Source organism: Ochotona curzoniae, unplaced genomic scaffold (genome assembly GCF_017591425.1).
Source record: "Ochotona curzoniae isolate NIBS_2020 unplaced genomic scaffold, NIBS_Ocur_1.0 scaffold_4812, whole genome shotgun sequence".
NCBI classification, from domain to species: Eukaryota; Metazoa; Chordata; class Mammalia; order Lagomorpha; family Ochotonidae; genus Ochotona; species Ochotona curzoniae.
Genome location: NW_024467124.1, coordinates 2,994,015 through 3,012,983, shown reverse-complemented (window position 1 = coordinate 3,012,983; position 18,969 = coordinate 2,994,015). Strand labels below are relative to the sequence as shown.

Below are 18,969 nucleotides of genomic sequence, written 5' to 3'. Positions count from 1 at the left end.
TCCCAGGCCTCTAGCATAAGCTCCTTAATCCTAGCTGGTACCCATCTTGGGATAAAGTTTCTTTGTATCTATTTTGTTAAGCAAAGCAGGGATGATAACTATCCTTTTTAATTAGAAACTTATTACACTCTCTTCTGTCATCTAAGCTCTTATTATTAATGTTCTAATTGACATCTAAAGAAAGCAGCAAAGTGCTGCAGGTGAGCTGGTGCAGTATTCATGCCCTGTTAAGGACCAAGATACCGTTTGTTTTGTCTCAGCAGCACTGCAGTCATTTATAATAGATGCTGAAATTTTTCTAGACTAAAATTGAGAACATTCATCATGAACTCCCATTAAGCCATCAGTTTCCTTTCATTTGTCAGAATATCTTCCTGAGCTAATTGTGAATGCCAACTCCTCCTTTACAATCATTTTTTAGGCCACTTCAAATATTCCCCTTCCTCTATGCCCTACTCCAGCTCATCCTGACACATAGCGGCTCACAGATTCCAAACATTAAAATGAATTCAAGTACAGCAAGTACAACTTCAAAAGATTCTTAAAGTTAGTTCTTTATTTTTAGGAGTTTTCATTTTTGGCTCGTAGAAAAATTGTGCAGAAAATACTAAGTTCCCATAAGTCCCTTATACCATCAATCCCAGTTTCCCCCATTATTAACATTTTAAAAATATGGTACATTTCTTACAACCAATGAGCCAAAATCAATGCATTATTCTTAACTCTAATTTATAGGTCACATTAGGAAATTGTATTAGTCAGTTCAAGTGCACTGAAAAATACACAACTACCTTGAGCCTCTAGTGTGATTGGTTGATTCCCACAGAACAATTTCTCCTTCCTAAAATTGCCATATCCTGTTTACTCATACTTCCTGCCCCCTTTCTTCCTCAAAGCTGCAACAATCTCTGATCTTTATGTTATTTCTAGACATTAGCCTTTTAAACAGCACCATACACTTGAAGTCATACAGCTTATAGGCTTTTAGATGAACTTACACCTAGTAACACTGACATGAAATTAAGCTTTTTGGGACTAATTTTTCAACCATTGAATGAAACTCGAGTGTGTGGTTGTAAGCACAGACTGTCCATTGGTCCAACTACTGAGGGTTGATTCTTAGTCTTCATATTTGGAGCTAAAGCAGCAAAAAGCTTGTGTGTAAGTCTACTTGGATGTAAGGTTTAAATCCACCTCAGACAATACCTAAGAGCATGACTGTTGGATTGCACGGTGAGACTGCGGTGAGCTTTGTAAGGAGCTGCCAACTATTTCCTCAAGTGCCTGTATTATTTTGCATTTCTACCAAGGATGAATGAAAAAATTCCTCTTGCCCCACATTCTTGCTAGTGTTTCTCAATTTTTCTGGAATAAGCCATTTTAATAGATTGTGTAGGGGTTGCTAACTGTTTAACCATCATAGTTATTTACAAATGATATTTGACAGAGCCTTTCTCCATATGCTCATCTGTTTGCTGAGACGTCTGTTCATATCTTCATGCTTTTAAAATCTGGCTTATTTTTTTCTGATTATTGAGTCTTGACAGTTCTTTGTGTTCATTGGAGGCAAGACCCTTATCTCTGTTTTGCAAATATTTTTTCCCAGTCTGTGACTTGTCTTCATTTGTTTATGTGTCTTGCATAGCACAGAAATTTTTATTTTAATGAAGTTCAACTCATCAAGTCTCTCTGTCATGGAAAAAATCCATTCAAATGTTTGTTTACTTATTTGAAAGTCACAGTTACAAAACCAAGAGAGAGACACAGAGAGAGATATTCTGTTAGTTCATTCCCCAGGGGTCCACACGGCCAGGCCTGGCTGAATTCAGTAGCCAGGAGTGTCATCAGGGTTTCCCACATTGGTGGTAGGGTCCCAGACACTTGGGTCATTTTTGGCTGCTTTTCCCAAGCCATTGTAAGGGGTCTCAGTTAGGAGGGAAGCAGCTAGGACGGGAACCAATGCTCACATGGGATGCTGGAGGCACAGTGACAACCTGTTATGCCAGAATTCTGGTCCTATAGAAAGTACTTGCCTTGTGGTAGCTAACTCTTCACCAAACTTGGGTCCCCTTGGATTTTCTCCTTTGTTTGTTCCATTTTTCAGTCTTTTGCATTTTTTGTCTTCCCCCTTCTCTCCTTTTCATGATTTGAACATTTTATGTGATACAATTTTGTCTCCTCACTTAGTGTATCAATTATAAATTAAAATATTTTAAACTTTTTGTCACTGCCTTGGAATTTGAACTGTACACTTAGCATTTAATCTATGTTCTCTTTCTATTAAGAGGGCACTTCTTCATGGGCAGTGCAAGTAGCCTTCCTCTCATTTCTGCAATATTATCATTTATTTCACGAACCAATAAAAACCCAGCTGAACAGCTAACTATTATTTATTGGATGAATTAAATTATAAAAAATGTAAGACTCACAAATTCATCTCTAATGAGCTTTCTGTGGCTAGTTTTGAGTGCCTGATTCATATAATTTTCCTTTTCTGCAAACAACTTTTTTTTTAAAAAAAATGATTTATATTTATTGGAAAGGCATATTTACAGAGAGAAGAAGAGACTGAGGAAAAGGTCTTCCATTCTCTGGGTCACTCCCCAGATGGCCAGAACAGTCAGAGCTGAAGCGATCTGAAGCCAGGAACCACAAATTTCCTCTGGGTCTCCTATGTGGGTAACCTCTGGGTCTCTTCAGTGGGGCATCCTCTGATGTCTTCTCAGTTCATAAGGTGGGGAGCTGGAGGAGAAGTGGAGCAACTGGGACACAAACTGACACCCATACAGGGTGCCAGTGCAACAGGTGGAGGATTAGCCAATTGTGCCATTAAGCCATTAAGCCATTGAGCTGGGCCTCTGACTGAAGAATTTTTAAAGGCACATCTTGAAAGGAAGCTCTAGGGGTACATAGTCCATCCATTCTTGTTTGTAGTCTGACTTGACATTGCTAACGTAGATACTTTGGCATTTATCTTGATTGGTATTCCTTGGGCTTTTTAGATCCATGCTTTGGTGCCTGCCAGTAATTTTACAAATGCCAAGGCATTAGTTCAAGTATTTCTCCTGCTCCTTGTCTTTCTTCTCCTTTTGGAATTATTGCTGTTTTAGATCCTTTGCAGTTGTCCCATGGCTCTTGCAGTTCTTACAATTCTGCAATGTCCTCATTCCTTTTTCTTCATGCTGTTCAGTTCTGGAAGCTCTAGTGGCATATATTAAAGCCCACTGATTCCTTCTTTGGTCATCTCCAGTCTGCTGACGAGCCTATCAAAGGAATTTTTCATTTCTGTTTTACATCCACTATTTCTTGTTGACTCTTTTACAGAGTTCTCATTAGTCTGCTTATATTTATTCATCTATTAGTGCATGCTGTTCATTTTTTCCATTAGAGTCCTTAACATCTCACAGTTATATAATCATATCACTATATAACAGATTTGCAATCTAATGTTTCTAAAAGGTCACGCATAACGGAAAATGGTGCTGATGGCTGATTTATCAATACAGACTCTATTTTGTCTTGTTATGTAGAGTGTCCTGTAATTTTCTGAAAGAGGGATATAATGAACCAGACAGCAGGAGCTAAGTACAAGGTGTCCAGAGTGAAGTATTATGTTTACATAGCTAGGAGTTAGGTTATAACTAGTGTTTGGTTTACTGCAAGTGTCAAAGGCTTTGATTTCCTTTAGGGTCCTTTGCTGTCTCTCCCATTGTTTTCATATTTTCCTGGAATGCAATAAGTGGTATTTGTTGTGATGTACTTCTACTGCACTGGACCTCTCTGCTAAGGTTTTGGTGGGGCAGGATATTGAATAGCTTTATTATTAAAACCACTCTCCTCCATTAACCTCCTAACTACAAGAGTTTCTTAACATTTTACCATCTTTTGCTTATGGGGGATAGGAAAGATACGGAGTGCTGGAGCTGTGTGACTGGCCCTCCCGTGGGATAGATGACTCACTGGTAAAGCTATCTTCCTGATGGCAGGATTTCAATTCTCTGAAGGATCTAAGAGCTGTTGATTTTCAGCTAGTTCATCTTTTTATATTCTTGTGAGGTTAGGAGACAGGTCTTACAAGCTCTTCACTAGTCAGAATATACCAATAATCCACTTTTTAACTTTAATCATTCTTATGCCTCCAGCCATGTCAGTAAGAAGGCTACCAAATTTCTTCAGTCCCTCTGAGAGAATATCCTTAGATCAGTCTATAGCAGCTCTTAGCATTACCAGACCACTTTGCTACATAGTGCAAGATATAGCATAATCACTAATTTTGTATGTATCCTTTGCCATAAAACTCACAACAGTTTGTGTTCTCTCTGAACTTGGAAGCCAAAAACATTTAGTCTCTGCCTGTTTGAAGGGTGATGCCACAGGGGTAGGGCAGATGTGTAAGACAGAGAAAATGCTAATTCTAAATGAGAGCCTCAAAAGGCAGTCAAACCAGAGCAGATACAAGAATCACTTTGCTACTGAACTCTGAATCACAGGCACCTGTAGATCTCCGACTCCAGGGTAAGCAGCAACAAGTTATTAACTCTATGGTGGGTAAAGATTTGTAGGGACCCAAGGAAACAAGTGTTGTGATACACTAAACTGAAAGCAATAATTCCAAGCTTTCAGAGACTTACATAATAATTTCACTAATTAAAAACTCCAGGTGAAGAGATGTTCCAAGGATGTCTGGAGAGCACACTGTACTTCGAACTCTGAAAGTCACTGTCCATGGAGAATGCTGGCAGAGGATTGGAACAGAAAGATGCCCTGAAGTGCCCGTGCCTTTGAAACCTCTGCAGAAGGCTCACAGCTCTGGTTTCCCCAACTGCTGCCTAAAGCCCGTGGCCTTCAATCTCATGTTTCTTCTATTTTTTTTTTTAATTACTCATTTATTTTATTTGCTTGTGTGGCACAAAGACAGAGGGACGGTCAGTCAGAAAGAGAGCAGAGAGAGCGAGAGAGAGAGAGAGAAACTTCCACCTGGTGACTAAATGCTCGCATGTCCAGGAGCTCACAAGTCATCCATATCTCCTGTGAGGGCACAGGGAGCCAAGTGTTTGAGCCTTCGCCTGCTGCCTCCCAGGTGTGCACTGGCAGAATGCACATACAGCTATTTGAACAAACTCAAAGCGAGCACTAGCTGTCTTTCAGATAGGCCAGCGGGAAAAATCCACATAATCAGTAGAAGAAAAATGGATGGAAAATGTGGAAAAAAGCATAAGACACTTACAAGTAACAAGAAAATGTCTAGGATATTATAAATCAAATTTCAGAAGAATAGAAGATATTTCAGAAAAAAAAAACATTGAAAGAGAAAAATGTCAAGTTTTTGAAGTGATGAAAGACGTGCATAAACTTAAGATACTCTGTGTATCCCCAACAGACAAATGAAAAAGGGTAACTACATCCTGAGACTTCATGGTGAAGTCACCACTAACGGAGACCCTTATAGGCAGCCAGATGAAGTCAGGCACATTACTAGACACTTATTTCAAAAGACACACAATAAAGTTACAGCTGACCTCAAGGAAAACAATGGGAATCATAAGACACAGTAATATTTGATTTGAAGTCTGAAAAGAAACTGCCAATACAGAATTCTACTACCAGCAGAAATATTCTTCAAAAGTTTAGGCATAAGAAGACTTCTCCAGAAAAGAAAAATGTACCTTTAAAGTCAATGACTACAAGAAATTCTTCAAAAATCCAAAAGATTCTTTCATGCAGAGGAAAATCATCTTATAAAAGCCTGTGCTTTATATCAAACTAGAATATCTACTAAAAGAAAATTGAAAATGCACAATCAATAAGCTAATAGAGAGAAAAATTATATACTGAAATATATTTTGGTTAACATAAAAAGTAAGACAACTGAACAAGTGCTATTAAGGAAAACAGAAAACAAGACAATAGTAAACTCAGCAGTACATAACAACTATATATAAACTACTATGGGTGAGTGTTTGGTTCAGTGAGTTAAGCTGTCAGCATGTTCATATCCCTTATCAGACTGCTGGGGTTTGATTCATGGCTCCATTTTTAATCTACCTTTCTGCTAATATACCCATTGGGAAGCAAACAGATTAGGGATTATGAAGCTAGATCCCTAATATGCAGGAGACTCACACTGAGCTAGTTTAGCCTAGTCATGCCTAGTGCAGGCATTTGGGGAGTGAAGCAGCAGTTGAGAGATCTCCATCTGTCTCTGTGACCTACAGATAAACAAAATAAAACGTAAAAGATTACTATTCTCAGGTTGGAATTAAAAAATAAAAACTACAAAGGCCCAGTGAGGTAGCCTAGTGGTTAAAGTCCTTGCCTTGCATGTACTGGGATCCCACATGGGTGCCGGTTCATATCCTGGATGCTCTGCTTCCTATCCAGCTCCCTGTTTGTGGCCTGGGAAAACAGTGGAGGACGGCCCAAAGCCTTGGGACCCTGCACTAGCATGGGAGACCCAGAAGAAGCTCCTGGCTCCTGGCTTCAGATCAGCTCAAGTCTGGCCATTGCGGCCACTTGGGGAGTGAACCAGCAGACGGAAAATCTTTCTCTATTTTTCTCTGTAAATCTGACTTTCAATAAAAATAAACAAATCTTAGAAAATATAAAAATAAAACCCACAGGTAAATTATTCTACTTTCTATTATCTTAAAATATCTAAAAGGAGCTTCTTTGTGAAATAAAAATATTTAGTACAGCTTACAGTTTGGAGATTACAAGATTGGGTGGCCTCCTGGCTCAAGGTCAGGTTTGTCATGGTAGATGTAGAGGCATAATCACACAATGAAAGAGGGAGAAGAGCAAGGCCCAATCCAAACTTGAACTCCACTTCATCAACCTCTTCATAGAAGCACCCTCCGCTGGCACTCGCCCAGTGACCTACAGACCCGCTAGCTGCCACAGTTAGATCAAATCTCCACCCTTAAAGCTCCTGTTTCCTGGCTTCTGCCTGGCCCATCTCTGGTCATTGCAGTCATTGGAGGAGTGAACCAGCAGAAGGAAGATCTCCCTTTCTTTTCCTGCAACTCTGCCTTTCAAATAAAAATAATCTTTAAAAAAATAATTTAAATAATCCAAGCAATTATTAAATGAAGTTAAAAATATCAAGGTAGATCCGAAGTGTTTCGAAGGCAGAGTAATGGCAACAAAAACGATAACAGCAATTGTGAACAGAGAGAACAAACGCACAATGGCAAATATTAACACAGACAAAAGTTGGTCTTTTTATCCATTGAAATCATGGATAAGCTCTAGCAAGATTAATCAAGGAGAAGAGATACAAACAGATAATAAGAGAAGGTGGGAAACAGTGGTAAGACAAATGCACAAATGATCCTAATTTGAGGAATCAAGAAGTACATTGTCTTATAGATACTGAACGACTGTATCAGAGGCGGTGGTGGACAATTTTGTAGTAACAAACTTGACAATCAGAATGAAAAAACCAAATTCCTAAGGAAGCAAATACAGAAAAAAATTTTTAAATTATGAGGATTTTAATCATTAAATAGATTGAACCTGAAATTAAGATTCTTCCTAATAATAATTTTATACCTAATATATAATTTTACATTATGTTATTAGGTATCAAACATACACTTTATATTTTACTTAATAGTTTTAAAAAATAAAATGTATTTATTACATTATTATTGTTGTTGATATTAAAACCTCTAGGCTCAGATAGCTTTTCTCATCTTCTTTACTTTTAATTCTATTCAATAACTGTGGTATGGAGTATCTCTTCTAGGCTTGGGAAACCAACATTTCCCTATCAAGTTTGGCTCTGCTTCTAGTGTTTTATCTTTTGCACTTGTATTATTGTATAATAGCTGAGAATCCCTTTATTGTATAAGGCTTTGGTGGGACATCTTCACCCTGTGTGTCACAACCACTTTCCTTATTGTGCCAATGACCTTGCCATCACTCATCCCTGGACGCACATTTAGAGTCTTGAATGGTGGCAAAGCAGACATTTCTATGGCCAGTTACTTTTAAAATAAATGTCTTACACTTGATTTCATTTTTCACTTCCTGTGTTTACCGTTTCCTTTCTTTGCTGTATGTTCACGTTTTTTTGGCCATTTTCCTCTTTACTATATCCAGTTTTGTAAAACAGCATGTGGGTTTATCACTTGGGAGCAGGCAGGCAACACAGTAAATGCCTTGCTGTCAGCATGTGTTCTGTGGCCAATTACCAACAGACTTTGAAACCAGGAAATCGCTGGCCATTGAACCTGATGAGATCGGCTGTTATTATCAAACAGCTAGTTAAGAACTAACGCTTTTTGCAAGCATATTTAAATGACATAGTAACTGAAACCTAATCTGCTGTTAGCAAAATCAAGGCAACACAAATTCACGCAGATCAGAAGCATGCTGATGAGCTCTACCTGTTCATGTAAATAAGTATTGATTTTATTTTTTGAAATAGCTGCTGGCACATGGATGTTCATTTTTCAAAAAACAATTATTAATACAAGTGTAATTCATACATGTTTTCATATTTATGGTGTACTTCACCCAAATTTTCATTAAGAATCCTTGTAATTCAAGGTATTCACAGAATAAAGAAGAAAAAAATCAAATCATTTCAATAGAAACAGAAAAGGCACATGATAACAGTTTCTATCATTCGTAAAAATAGAAATAGTAGCCTAGAAATTGAAGCAAATTTCCCTATCTACTACAGAAAACTGCAGCAAGCATCATAGTTAATAATAAGCCTACAAATGCTTTCCCACAGACATTGAGAATAAGATAAAGAAACTGCTGCTGTTGCATCTCTTCATTATTATGCTAGAGGTTCTATTTTAGGGAAATAACCTCAGATTACTGAGAATTATGAAAGAACATTTAATTGAATTGAAGACATACCATGTTCATGAATTAAAACATGTCCATTAACATATTTGCTCTACAGATTCAAAGAAATTCTACCTAAAGACAGAAAAGAAGGTAGTGTGTGTGTGTGTGTGTGCGTGTGTGTGTAAATTTCTCAACTCTTAGAAATGCAAAGGGATGGGGCCAGGATTGTGGTGTAGCAGGTTATATCATTGCCCACAATGTCAGAATCTCATATGGGTAGCGATCTGAGTCTGTGTTAATCCACTTACGATCTAGCTACCTGCTAATGTGCTTGGGAAAACAGTGGAACATAGTCCAAGTACTTGGAACCCTGCACCCACATGGATGATCTACAGGAAACTCCTATATCTATCTTTGGGGAAGACAAGCAGCAGATAAAGGATCTCTGTATCTAATTCAACTAACTAACTAACTAGCTAATTAACTAACTAAATAAATAAATAAATAAATTTTAAAAACAAGAAATGTTAATGGATAAAAATAGTCAAGGCACTACCAAATAAGAACAAAATTTGAAGAGTGACAATCTTAGCTAGTAAGATTTACTATATAAAATTATGTTATCTAAGACAGCATGACACTGAAACAGGAATAACCCAATGGGACACAACAGAGTACAGAAACAGATCCACATATATCGCTATTTGATTAAAAAAAATTGATACTTCCACATAAGAAGAAAAAATAAGGACTTTTTAATAAATGGTGCTGAATCAACTAAATAGTTGTAGAAAAAGTGAATCTTGGGGCCAACATTGTGGCGCAGCAGATAAAGCAACCCTGTGCCATACCAGCATCCGACACAGGTACCAATTTTTTTTTTCCTATATGCTGCACATCTGATTCAGCTCTCTATTAATGGCCTGGGGAAATTAAGAGCAAGTGGTCCAAGTGTCTGGGCCCCTAACACCCACACAGGAGAATGGATGAAGTTCTTGGATCATGGATTTGGCCTGGCCCACCTCTGCACTGCAGCCATTTCGAGAGTGAATCAGTGGATGGAGACTCTCTCTCTCTCTCTGAGTTTCAAACAAACAAACAATAAATATTCATTTTAAAAACAGCAGCAAAAATGGTGATATTGACTCCTGCACTATCCATATATTAAAAATCAGTTCTACATGAATTCTAAATTTAGATCATGAGGAATTTTTAATACTCCTAGAATAAAAATAGAAGAACATCTTTATGGAGATGGAATAGGCAATAATTCTAAACAGGACACTAAAAGCACTGACCAAAACAGAAATAATTGATGGACTATACTAAAATTCTGAATCTGTGTGAATCACAAGACACTACTAAAAGGGTGAAAAAATACATCGTATCTCTCCAACAATGAGCTCACACCCAATATGAAGAAGTTCTTCCGAGTAAGAAAAACCCAATTGAAAAGGCAAGCGGGCAAAATATTTCACAAAGGAAGGTACTTGAATAGTCAACAAAATGAAAATGTGCTCATGTTCCTTAGACCTCAGGACTGCACAACATTAAAAGCATAATTAAGTACTATTGTAATCCCAAAAGAATGGCTAAAATTAAAAGGACAAAAATTACTATTGACAAAGATGTGGAGGAACTACAGATTGATATGATGTGGGCAGGAAGGCAACAGGGAATCTACTCTGTAACATGACACTGGCAAATGAACTGAACTCATGCAAACCCAATTATTCAGAAACTCCACTCAAAGATGTTTGCTCTGCACAAACGCACAGGCATATCTACCAAATTACATACTATGAAGTTCACGGTGGCACCACTCGCCAGAACGCAAAACTGAAAACAACCAACCTTGAAATGGTAAATTGTGGTATCTTCGGTAAGTTGAGTACTAGCAACTTAGGAGTGGAATGAGCAAACCCTTATTTGGATGTATCTCACAATCCAGTTGAATGTATCTCACAAATGTAGAACCAGTTACATAAAAAATCATGAAGTTACATTAAAAAAATCATTAAGCAGATATTGCAGTGATAAAGTGTTCCAAATAGGTTAAATGTAACTTAGCACAAGTCATGAGGCAGGCGTGGATCAGGTTTTGTTCCATGGCTGGGTAGTGACTAAGTGAGTAGTCTCTTCTACATTTGGCTAACAGGTTTACTCAGAAAAGAAAGAAGAATGGGCATTTAAATCCCAGTTTAAACTCTGGGGTGCTTGCACCCATAGCTCAGTGCCTGGGTTCTAGACTTTTAATTCCAACTTCCTGCTAATGTGTAACTTGGGACACAGCAAGTGATGGCTCAACTAATGGGGTTCCAGCCACCCACGTGGAAGCCTTACATTGATTTCTGAACTTATTTCAGTCAGGCTCAACCTTGTCTGGTGTTTGCATTACCCTGGTTGTTGGGTGCATTTGGGAAGTAAATAGACAGCATACCTCTCTGTGTCACCTCAACTTTCAAATAAATAAATTAATTAATCAATAAAAAGTGAAACTGGCAAACATACTTAATATCACACATCAATAAATATTAGATAAAAAATAATCACCAAATGTAATCACCAATGAGAATACAATTCTCTATTGAGTAAGATTACAGAATATAAATTATTATATTCAAAATAAATCTATAAAAGTTGAAGAGTGTTTACTGATTTTAACTTTTTACTTTTAATGAAATTTGGGGATGTTTAAAAAATAAGTATTAGATAGGTGTTTGATACACAAAATAATAAAGACTTAAAAAATGTCCACAGCTAATTCCCCAGTCTCAAAGGCCTGGTCTGGTGTGGAGCGATGCACTAGCCCTGACAATGGCAGTGGTGGGTGGATCAAGAAGACAAGTTGTAGCTGCTCTGAATCCAGGGCTGCCAACCCTTGGATTACTGATCTTTCATCATCAATGCAAATTCACTTTAACTAGCCTTCCTCAACTTGTGTTCAAAGAACAGATTCTGTTTCAATCTCTGTGAAACATTGACTGAGCAGAGGGAGAAACCTAAGGCACAACGCATAGGTGTGATTTTGTTCTGGAGCAGCTGTGTGGCAATGCGACTGTGTCCATGAATCACTTTACTTACCAGAAAGCGCAAAGGGCAAACAGCACTGGTCATGTCCTACTTACAACACTCAACGAGCTTACCTGCAAACCCCGAGATTTGTAAGACAAACTCCAAATCTTTTCTGTCAATTTCACACCAAATATTAAATAACCACTTTCCTTGATAGAATTATATACATATGAAGTAATTTAAAACTTCTGTCACTCAGTCTTGATTTTATACATTCCTCTGAGAATGAAAGGTTGAAACCTGAAGAATTACACTTGAAAGTAATGAGTAGCTTTAGAGGACTTACAAATGCCAAGCATAAATCCGGTGAATAAAATGCTTTAGGAAGTGAAGATGATTACATATTAGAGCTGAAAGCTATGCTTAAGGCATGAAAAAAAGAAGTTACACATGCCCAGGGACACATATGAACACAACTTTCAAAACCCAAGGTGTAAGTTATTCCCTCACAGGAGAAACAAAGAACTCATTTTAACCCATACTCCCTTTAAAACAGAGAAAGACTTCTAATTAATGATGGCATTATTTACTTAAATCAATGCCCAGACCAACATAGAAAAATTTTTTAAAAATTAGGACTTGGAAATCATGCTAAGATTTAGGTGTCTAAGAAAAATAAAAGGGAAATGCTGTCACCATGAAATGTCACAGCAATAACAGAGAAAACGAGCTTAATGATAATGGGAATTAGAGCATATGAGGAAGAATGACTCTGGGTGACAAAAGGCTAGTCTGGAAAGCAAGTGTTGAATGTGGCCTCTGAAATTTGTGTGGGTCCCTGGTGGCATTCTGCACCAGACAGCTGTCCCAGTTCCTGCATCTGTACTGCCACAGATGTAGAAATTGAAGTGTTCCAATGGCAGAGCATTGTAAAGGCTGCAGTACATGCATGTGGGAGGAAACACTGCTAAGAGATGCTGGGAGGAGCCAGTGCATCTGAGCAGGCTGGGAGAGATTCCACCGTTCACACCCTGCCAATGCATCTTACTGGTATTTTCTATTTCTGTCTGGATGTGCCTCATTACTACTCTTACTATGAGAACAGCAAAATTGTGTATCTTTTTATAACAGGAACATATACATAATTACTCTGTGAAGATATTTTCCAAAGTGTCAAAATAGGAATTAAAACACTGACAGTTTTGTAAGGCTTCTTACATGGCTCCAAAACATGCTGTTTACAGAATTTCAGCTTAATGTGGCAGATGAGAACATTTATATGCAGCGATTTCTAAAATATCAGTTATTTATCTTATTGGAAGGAAGATTCGGCTCCAGTGATAGTTGAGAGTGGTTCTGGTGAAAGAGAAACACGCAGGTGCATAATGAGGCTGTTCTCACATTCTGAGGAGAAGCTGCTCACCCCAGGGGCGGAGGTGGAACCAAGAGCTCTTCCTACCACCAGCTGAGCTTCATCCCATGAACCCAGCTGAGCCGCCCCGGATTGCTCCAAGGCCTCACAGCTCTCCTGTTCATGACTCCCAACAGCATCCTTCTGTTGTTCAAGTCAAGTGGATAACTGAATTGGAGATGAAATGGAGTACTGTGCTACACCTCTGCCCAAATTAGCAGCAAAATCATGAGTTTTCCTTTTCTCAAGAATGCTAACAGATCTCCCACAATATTCTGGAAGATACTGTAGCAGGAGATGCAAAACACAATCACGAATTACCTCTGTTTTCACCTGACCAAACGAAAAAGGTCAGACGATAATAACACAACCATGGGATAACTGCCTCTTTAACTACTACATATAACCCAACCCCAACACTCAGGACATATTTAATCTTTAGAGGAAACAAACCTAACTCAAGAGAAACATGCAGTTTTCCCTGTGGTCCAACAAAATCACATCTCTGACGGTTAAACTGTTCCCACTAATGAGAGGCATTTTCCAGCCTCTTAGCACTCGTGGCTTCTCTCCACGGCCTCTGCAAATGGCAAAGGGACAGTCAACCAACAAGACTCTGGCTTCAATGGGCTTCAATGTGTCCTCCTTAACTTTAAAAATTAGACAATTAAGGTGGAGAGGACTGAAGCCACAGAATGAATGATTTACAGGGTTCTTGGAACCAGCAAGGTGTCTTGACTTCTAATTGTATTCTTTCCACTATTTCCTACTGGAAGTATAAACCAAACAAGCACAGAAGACATTCTGACCAACAAAAAGTAGATTCTGCAGTTTTGCTAGTGTTTGTGTTTTTACCTCTGAAGAGCTTATCCAAGTCAATATCTTCTTTTCCTTTGATTTTCAAACACTTTGCCTGCTGTACAAGTCTGGGCAAAGAAGAGAAATAAAATCTAGATTCATTATCCTGTAAGGTAGAAATAAATCATGATAGCACAAATTTAAATAAAAGCACAGGGTAAACAAGGGATTAGCAGCTACTCCGCAGTGCAGAGCCTCGCTCTAAGTTTCCTTCCTCTCAAGACTTTAAAAAATATACTTTTGCTCAGAAACTCTGACTTGGAAAACTGAAACTTCAGAGTGCTGTTTCCCATTCCATGGTAGCAGAACCTTTCTGGAATCCTCTGGAGATGATCTCTGCAGCTCCCGAGATGCGATCTGGGAGAGGGTAGTGCTTCAGTAGATGGGTAAATAATAATTGCTACTGATGATTTTAATGCTTATTATTTTAATCAGAAGATTATAGACATTGTACTCAAACAACTCTATGAAGTAATTTAGTTACACTGCCTGAATGTCAGAGAATTAATTAACTTTTAAAATGTTGCAGTATTCAGTAAGACCTAATTTTATAACTTTCCTCATGGAACCTTATTAAAACTTGAGGTTCATACTTCATAATGAATAGGGAACTTTCTAAATTGAAACTTTTCCAGGAGCATTAATTACCTGGTAATTAATTTTAGCTAGACAGAACTTGAGATAATTGATTAAGTCATCTGTGTGAATATATATATATATATATATATATATATATATATATTTAGGGTTTTAATGAAATTCTGATACCTTATTTTGCACATGTGTTTTCTCCTTTGCATTTGGAAATCAATTCTCATCTTATGCTCACAGAGAAGTCCCAGACATGGACAAGGAAGGACCTATTCCTGTGGTTCCCCCATCAACAAAGTGACACGACTTGGACAAGATCTGTGGTGACTGGCTGTGTTACATAAGTGTGCATGCCTTGGCAGAAGCATCATCTATCTCATCATCATTAAGACATTCAATTAAAAAGGCAAGAAACTAAGAAACATTTTGGGTAAAATTCCATCTCTATCTCCAAACCTCACATTGATGAAGATTCAGTGCTCCTGCTATAGGAACAGGCTTCAGGTCTGTGACCCAGGGTGGGAAAATGAAATGCTCAGAGTTGTAACCTACAATCTGCAAAAAGGATAGTACTTGCCTCACTAGCTAGTTCTGTCTAATCAGAACAACCTACCAAAAAAAAAAACCCACTTTAAAAACTAAATATCATAGGAATGCATAAAACTGTGTGGACTATTTTCATACTTCAACAGATAAGATTTTATTATGTGTGTCTTTTGTTACACCTATAGGGGTATGCACACAGATACAGATCCAATCAGGATCTGTTATCATTCTGTTGGGAAAGCATGCATCTACAGAGAGGACTCACTCAGAAGCAGTGAGGCCCTGGGGGACACAGGGAATGTTGGGAAGCATCTACACAAGTGCTAAGTGGCAGTGCAGTTGTTTACAAAGAACACATGGAGCAAAGGACAGCAGTTTCAGTTCTTCTGACACAGTTTTGGAAAACCCTTGGGTGATCTTTACTCAATCTGAGAGTTGCTTTTCAAACCATCCCGAAGTATCTCTTTAATAGTATATGTCAATGAAGATCTTGGTTCTATTTTATAAAACTAAAATTGAAAGGCTCATTTACCTTATAGCTCTTAAATGAGGATTTTAAAAACAAATTCAAAATAAGTCAAATAAATTCACTGAGTGGTGCTTTTTTCCCTTTTTTACTTGTCAGGTGCTACAACTAATTCTGGGTGCTGCTCCCAGCTGGAAGAGAGGCTGCATATTCTCTGACTTTTCCCACATTTCTCCCTATTCACAGGACAGTACCCATGGCTACCATGCCCGTGTTCATTAAGTGCTAGGCCCTGACACTTAGCATGAAGAGATTAATGTATGAAGGTTATTCCCACATTTACGTGTTGAGAAGAAAGAGAGGTTAAGAAGGATTTGAACTTGACTAAGGCTTGTCTGCTGGAATGGCAACTGGTGAACTCCAGCCCACAAGTCAAATCCTGCCAATTGCCTCCTGCTGTAAATAAAATTTCATTGATCCCAGCCTCGGGCACTAGTTTCCACTGTGTCCATGGCTGCACTCAAGACCAGGCTTAGGTAAATAGCTGCAGCAGAGACTTTATGGCTGCCCAAACTCAAGATATCTGCCTTTTGCCTCTTCACAGTAAAGGCTGTGACCCCTGTTCTAGAAACAAAGGGACTGATTCCTGATAACAAAATGCATTGCTGCATGGGATTGTTTTCTTTCACTTAATAAATGTGTTAGCTAGAATTCAGGATGACAATCTAAATTCTTACAAGACAACCACAGGGCTCTGACTTCCATTTATTTTTAGGCATGTCCTCCAAGACCATCACCGTTTCACTGGGCTTTTTCTGTCTGTGGGTGCTGCACTCAGTATGATTTTGGAAGCTTTTGGGGGAAAACCACATGCACTTCCACCTTCCACATGGGCAGATGGGAAGACAGATGCAATGAGGGCAGGAGGCAGCGCCACAGGAGAGAGAGGTTAGTCCAAGACTGCAGAAGGCTGCGTTTGGACTTGGTCTGCCACAAGCTTCACTACAGTAAGGACAGGGGACCCTATAGGTTTAGGACATGGTCTGGGGAAGGCAGAGAGTGGGGGGAGTTAGTCAAGCTGCAGGGTGTGGAATGAGAAATACAGCTGGGGAAAAATTGTCAGGCCTGCAGAAACCCCATTTCCCAGGATGCATGTGTGTTTGGTTAGACAAATTCATTTAGAGTAAACCAAAATGGGTCAAGGACTTGTGAGACTCTTATCAACTGAAAGGTTTCATACAGCATGCTCAGTCTGTAAATAAAAAGTAAATGTCTTAAAATATGGCAGTGTATGGGCTGGAGGTGTGGCACAGTGTGCAAAGTCACTAATTGTGACACTGGTATCCCATATCAGAAAGCTGGTTGAAGTCCTGGATGCTCCACTTCCAATCTGGCTCCCTGCTAATACAGCTGGGACAGCAGCAAGTGATGGTCCAAGTATTTGAGTCCTTGCCACCCATGTGGAAGACCTGGATGGAATTCCTGGCTCCTCCCTTTGACCTTGACCAGACCTAGTTATTGTGGCCATTTAAGGAGTGAATAGTAGATAGAAGATCCTTCTGTGTCTCTCACTCTTTCAAATAAATAAATAAGAAAATAAATAAATAAATCTTTTTAAAAATGGCAATATAAAGAATCAGTATGCAGTGATCAACATAGAAACTTTATATGGAAAATGAAAGAAAAAGGTAAGTTGATTTAGGTGCAAAATATTTTTGAAGTCTATGCCTATATGAAAGAAATATCCATAAAGTTCATGGAAAACTAATATTAAGGAGACTCAAAATATGGCATTTGGAAAAACTTTAAAGATGCAGAGGGGCAGAGAGAAAGGGAAGGGAGGAGAAAGAGCTTCTATCTGTTGGCTGACTCCCCAGAGAGCAGCAAACTAAACTTATCTTTTAATTTTACTTTTCGTGGATTTTTTGAGATGCTCTTGAGAGTATGAAATAGTTTGTTTTGCAACTGTAAAAAGGATGAAAACCAACTATTAATAAGCGATCAGGCTCAATGAGTTAAAGTGTGCCCACATTGTGGAGTAAGACCCCATTATTAAGAGTAATATATAGATTCACGCGTGTCAATGTGGCCATTTATTAACGCTATACTGTTATGATGAACACAGGTGTGAGACATGTTTAAAGCAGGGGTATTATGTGCAGGTGCATGTACCTACACAGATGGGACACACACAGAAAAGGAAGAGCACATGATAACATGTGAGCACCAGGATGTTCAGTTAGGACTCGGGGAGAGGAAATCACAGACACGCTGCTTGAGTGGGCACTACATCACAGTTTTATAAGCACAGAGATTACGCTATTTCATAAATACATGGGTATTATTAATGCTGTCCATTTTCATTTTATTCATCTGTATTTTAAAATTTTCTTATGACAAGCAAGTGTCTCTTTAGAAACGAGAAAAAAAAATGCGTGAAGTGTCTCAACCTTACTATTTACGATGGGCAGGTAGTTATTATCTCAAAGCCAGGTTAGGTATGTACATGAAAAAGCAGGGCCTGCTGGTGCTCAGACAGCTGAGCTTTGTTTTTCTGGGTGCAGAACACTCACACTTCCTCTCTGCAAGGAGCCATGGAGACTGCAGGACACACTGTTCCTCCGCATTTCATTACCAAGGGCCTGGGCCAAGGCACGAGTCCAGAAACTCGGGGATGCACAATAAATTATAAAGGGCCTTAACAGAATCAGCTCAGAAAAATATTTTTTAAGACCCTGGTAAGGCATATGATGATTATTTCACAAGATTTTAGCAAAACTGTAAATTTGGGAAGTACAGGACACTTTTTCTTGCAGATGCCACAGGGTGCAAGGTGGGCTGAGCTGAGCAGGGCTGCATCCTTGGTTTTCATCACAGTTTCTCTCTATATTTCTAAGCCAATGGACTAATCCTGGCAGAACTCATTCATGATCCATTTTAAACCAATCGACAGACATGTTTTCCCCTTAATGGAATGGGTCTGTTTCTGTTTTCCATGTTTTGTTATGGGTGACTTGCAAAGGGCATCCTGTATGTTACCATCATCAAGCCCTCCATTCTTCCTTCACAGCACCTGCCATAACCTGTAATTTTCTTTACATTTATGGCTTCTTTTCCCTTTCCCTCTTCCATCTGTGTTTGGTTACATCCATGTCTCCAACACCTAACACACTGCATCACAGCAATGGAAGCTTCTCACACACTTGCAAAATGAAATGAGTGGTTCTACATCAGGCTGCCTCTCACAGGTTGGGTGATTTCCTTCTCACTGGGTAGA

General features: G+C 38.7%; 1 protein-coding gene across 1 annotated transcript in view; it reads right to left on the bottom strand.

Annotated features, from left to right (window-relative positions):
* L3MBTL4 (L3MBTL histone methyl-lysine binding protein 4) overlaps window positions 1–18,969 on the bottom strand; it is a 347,858-nt gene that overhangs the window by 78,618 nt on the left and 250,271 nt on the right. Inside the window, exon 14 of the mRNA XM_040970594.1 lies at window positions 14,087–14,181. Within this exon, the coding sequence (XP_040826528.1) occupies window positions 14,087–14,181 (95 nt within the window). The remainder of the gene's footprint in view (window positions 1–14,086; window positions 14,182–18,969) is intronic.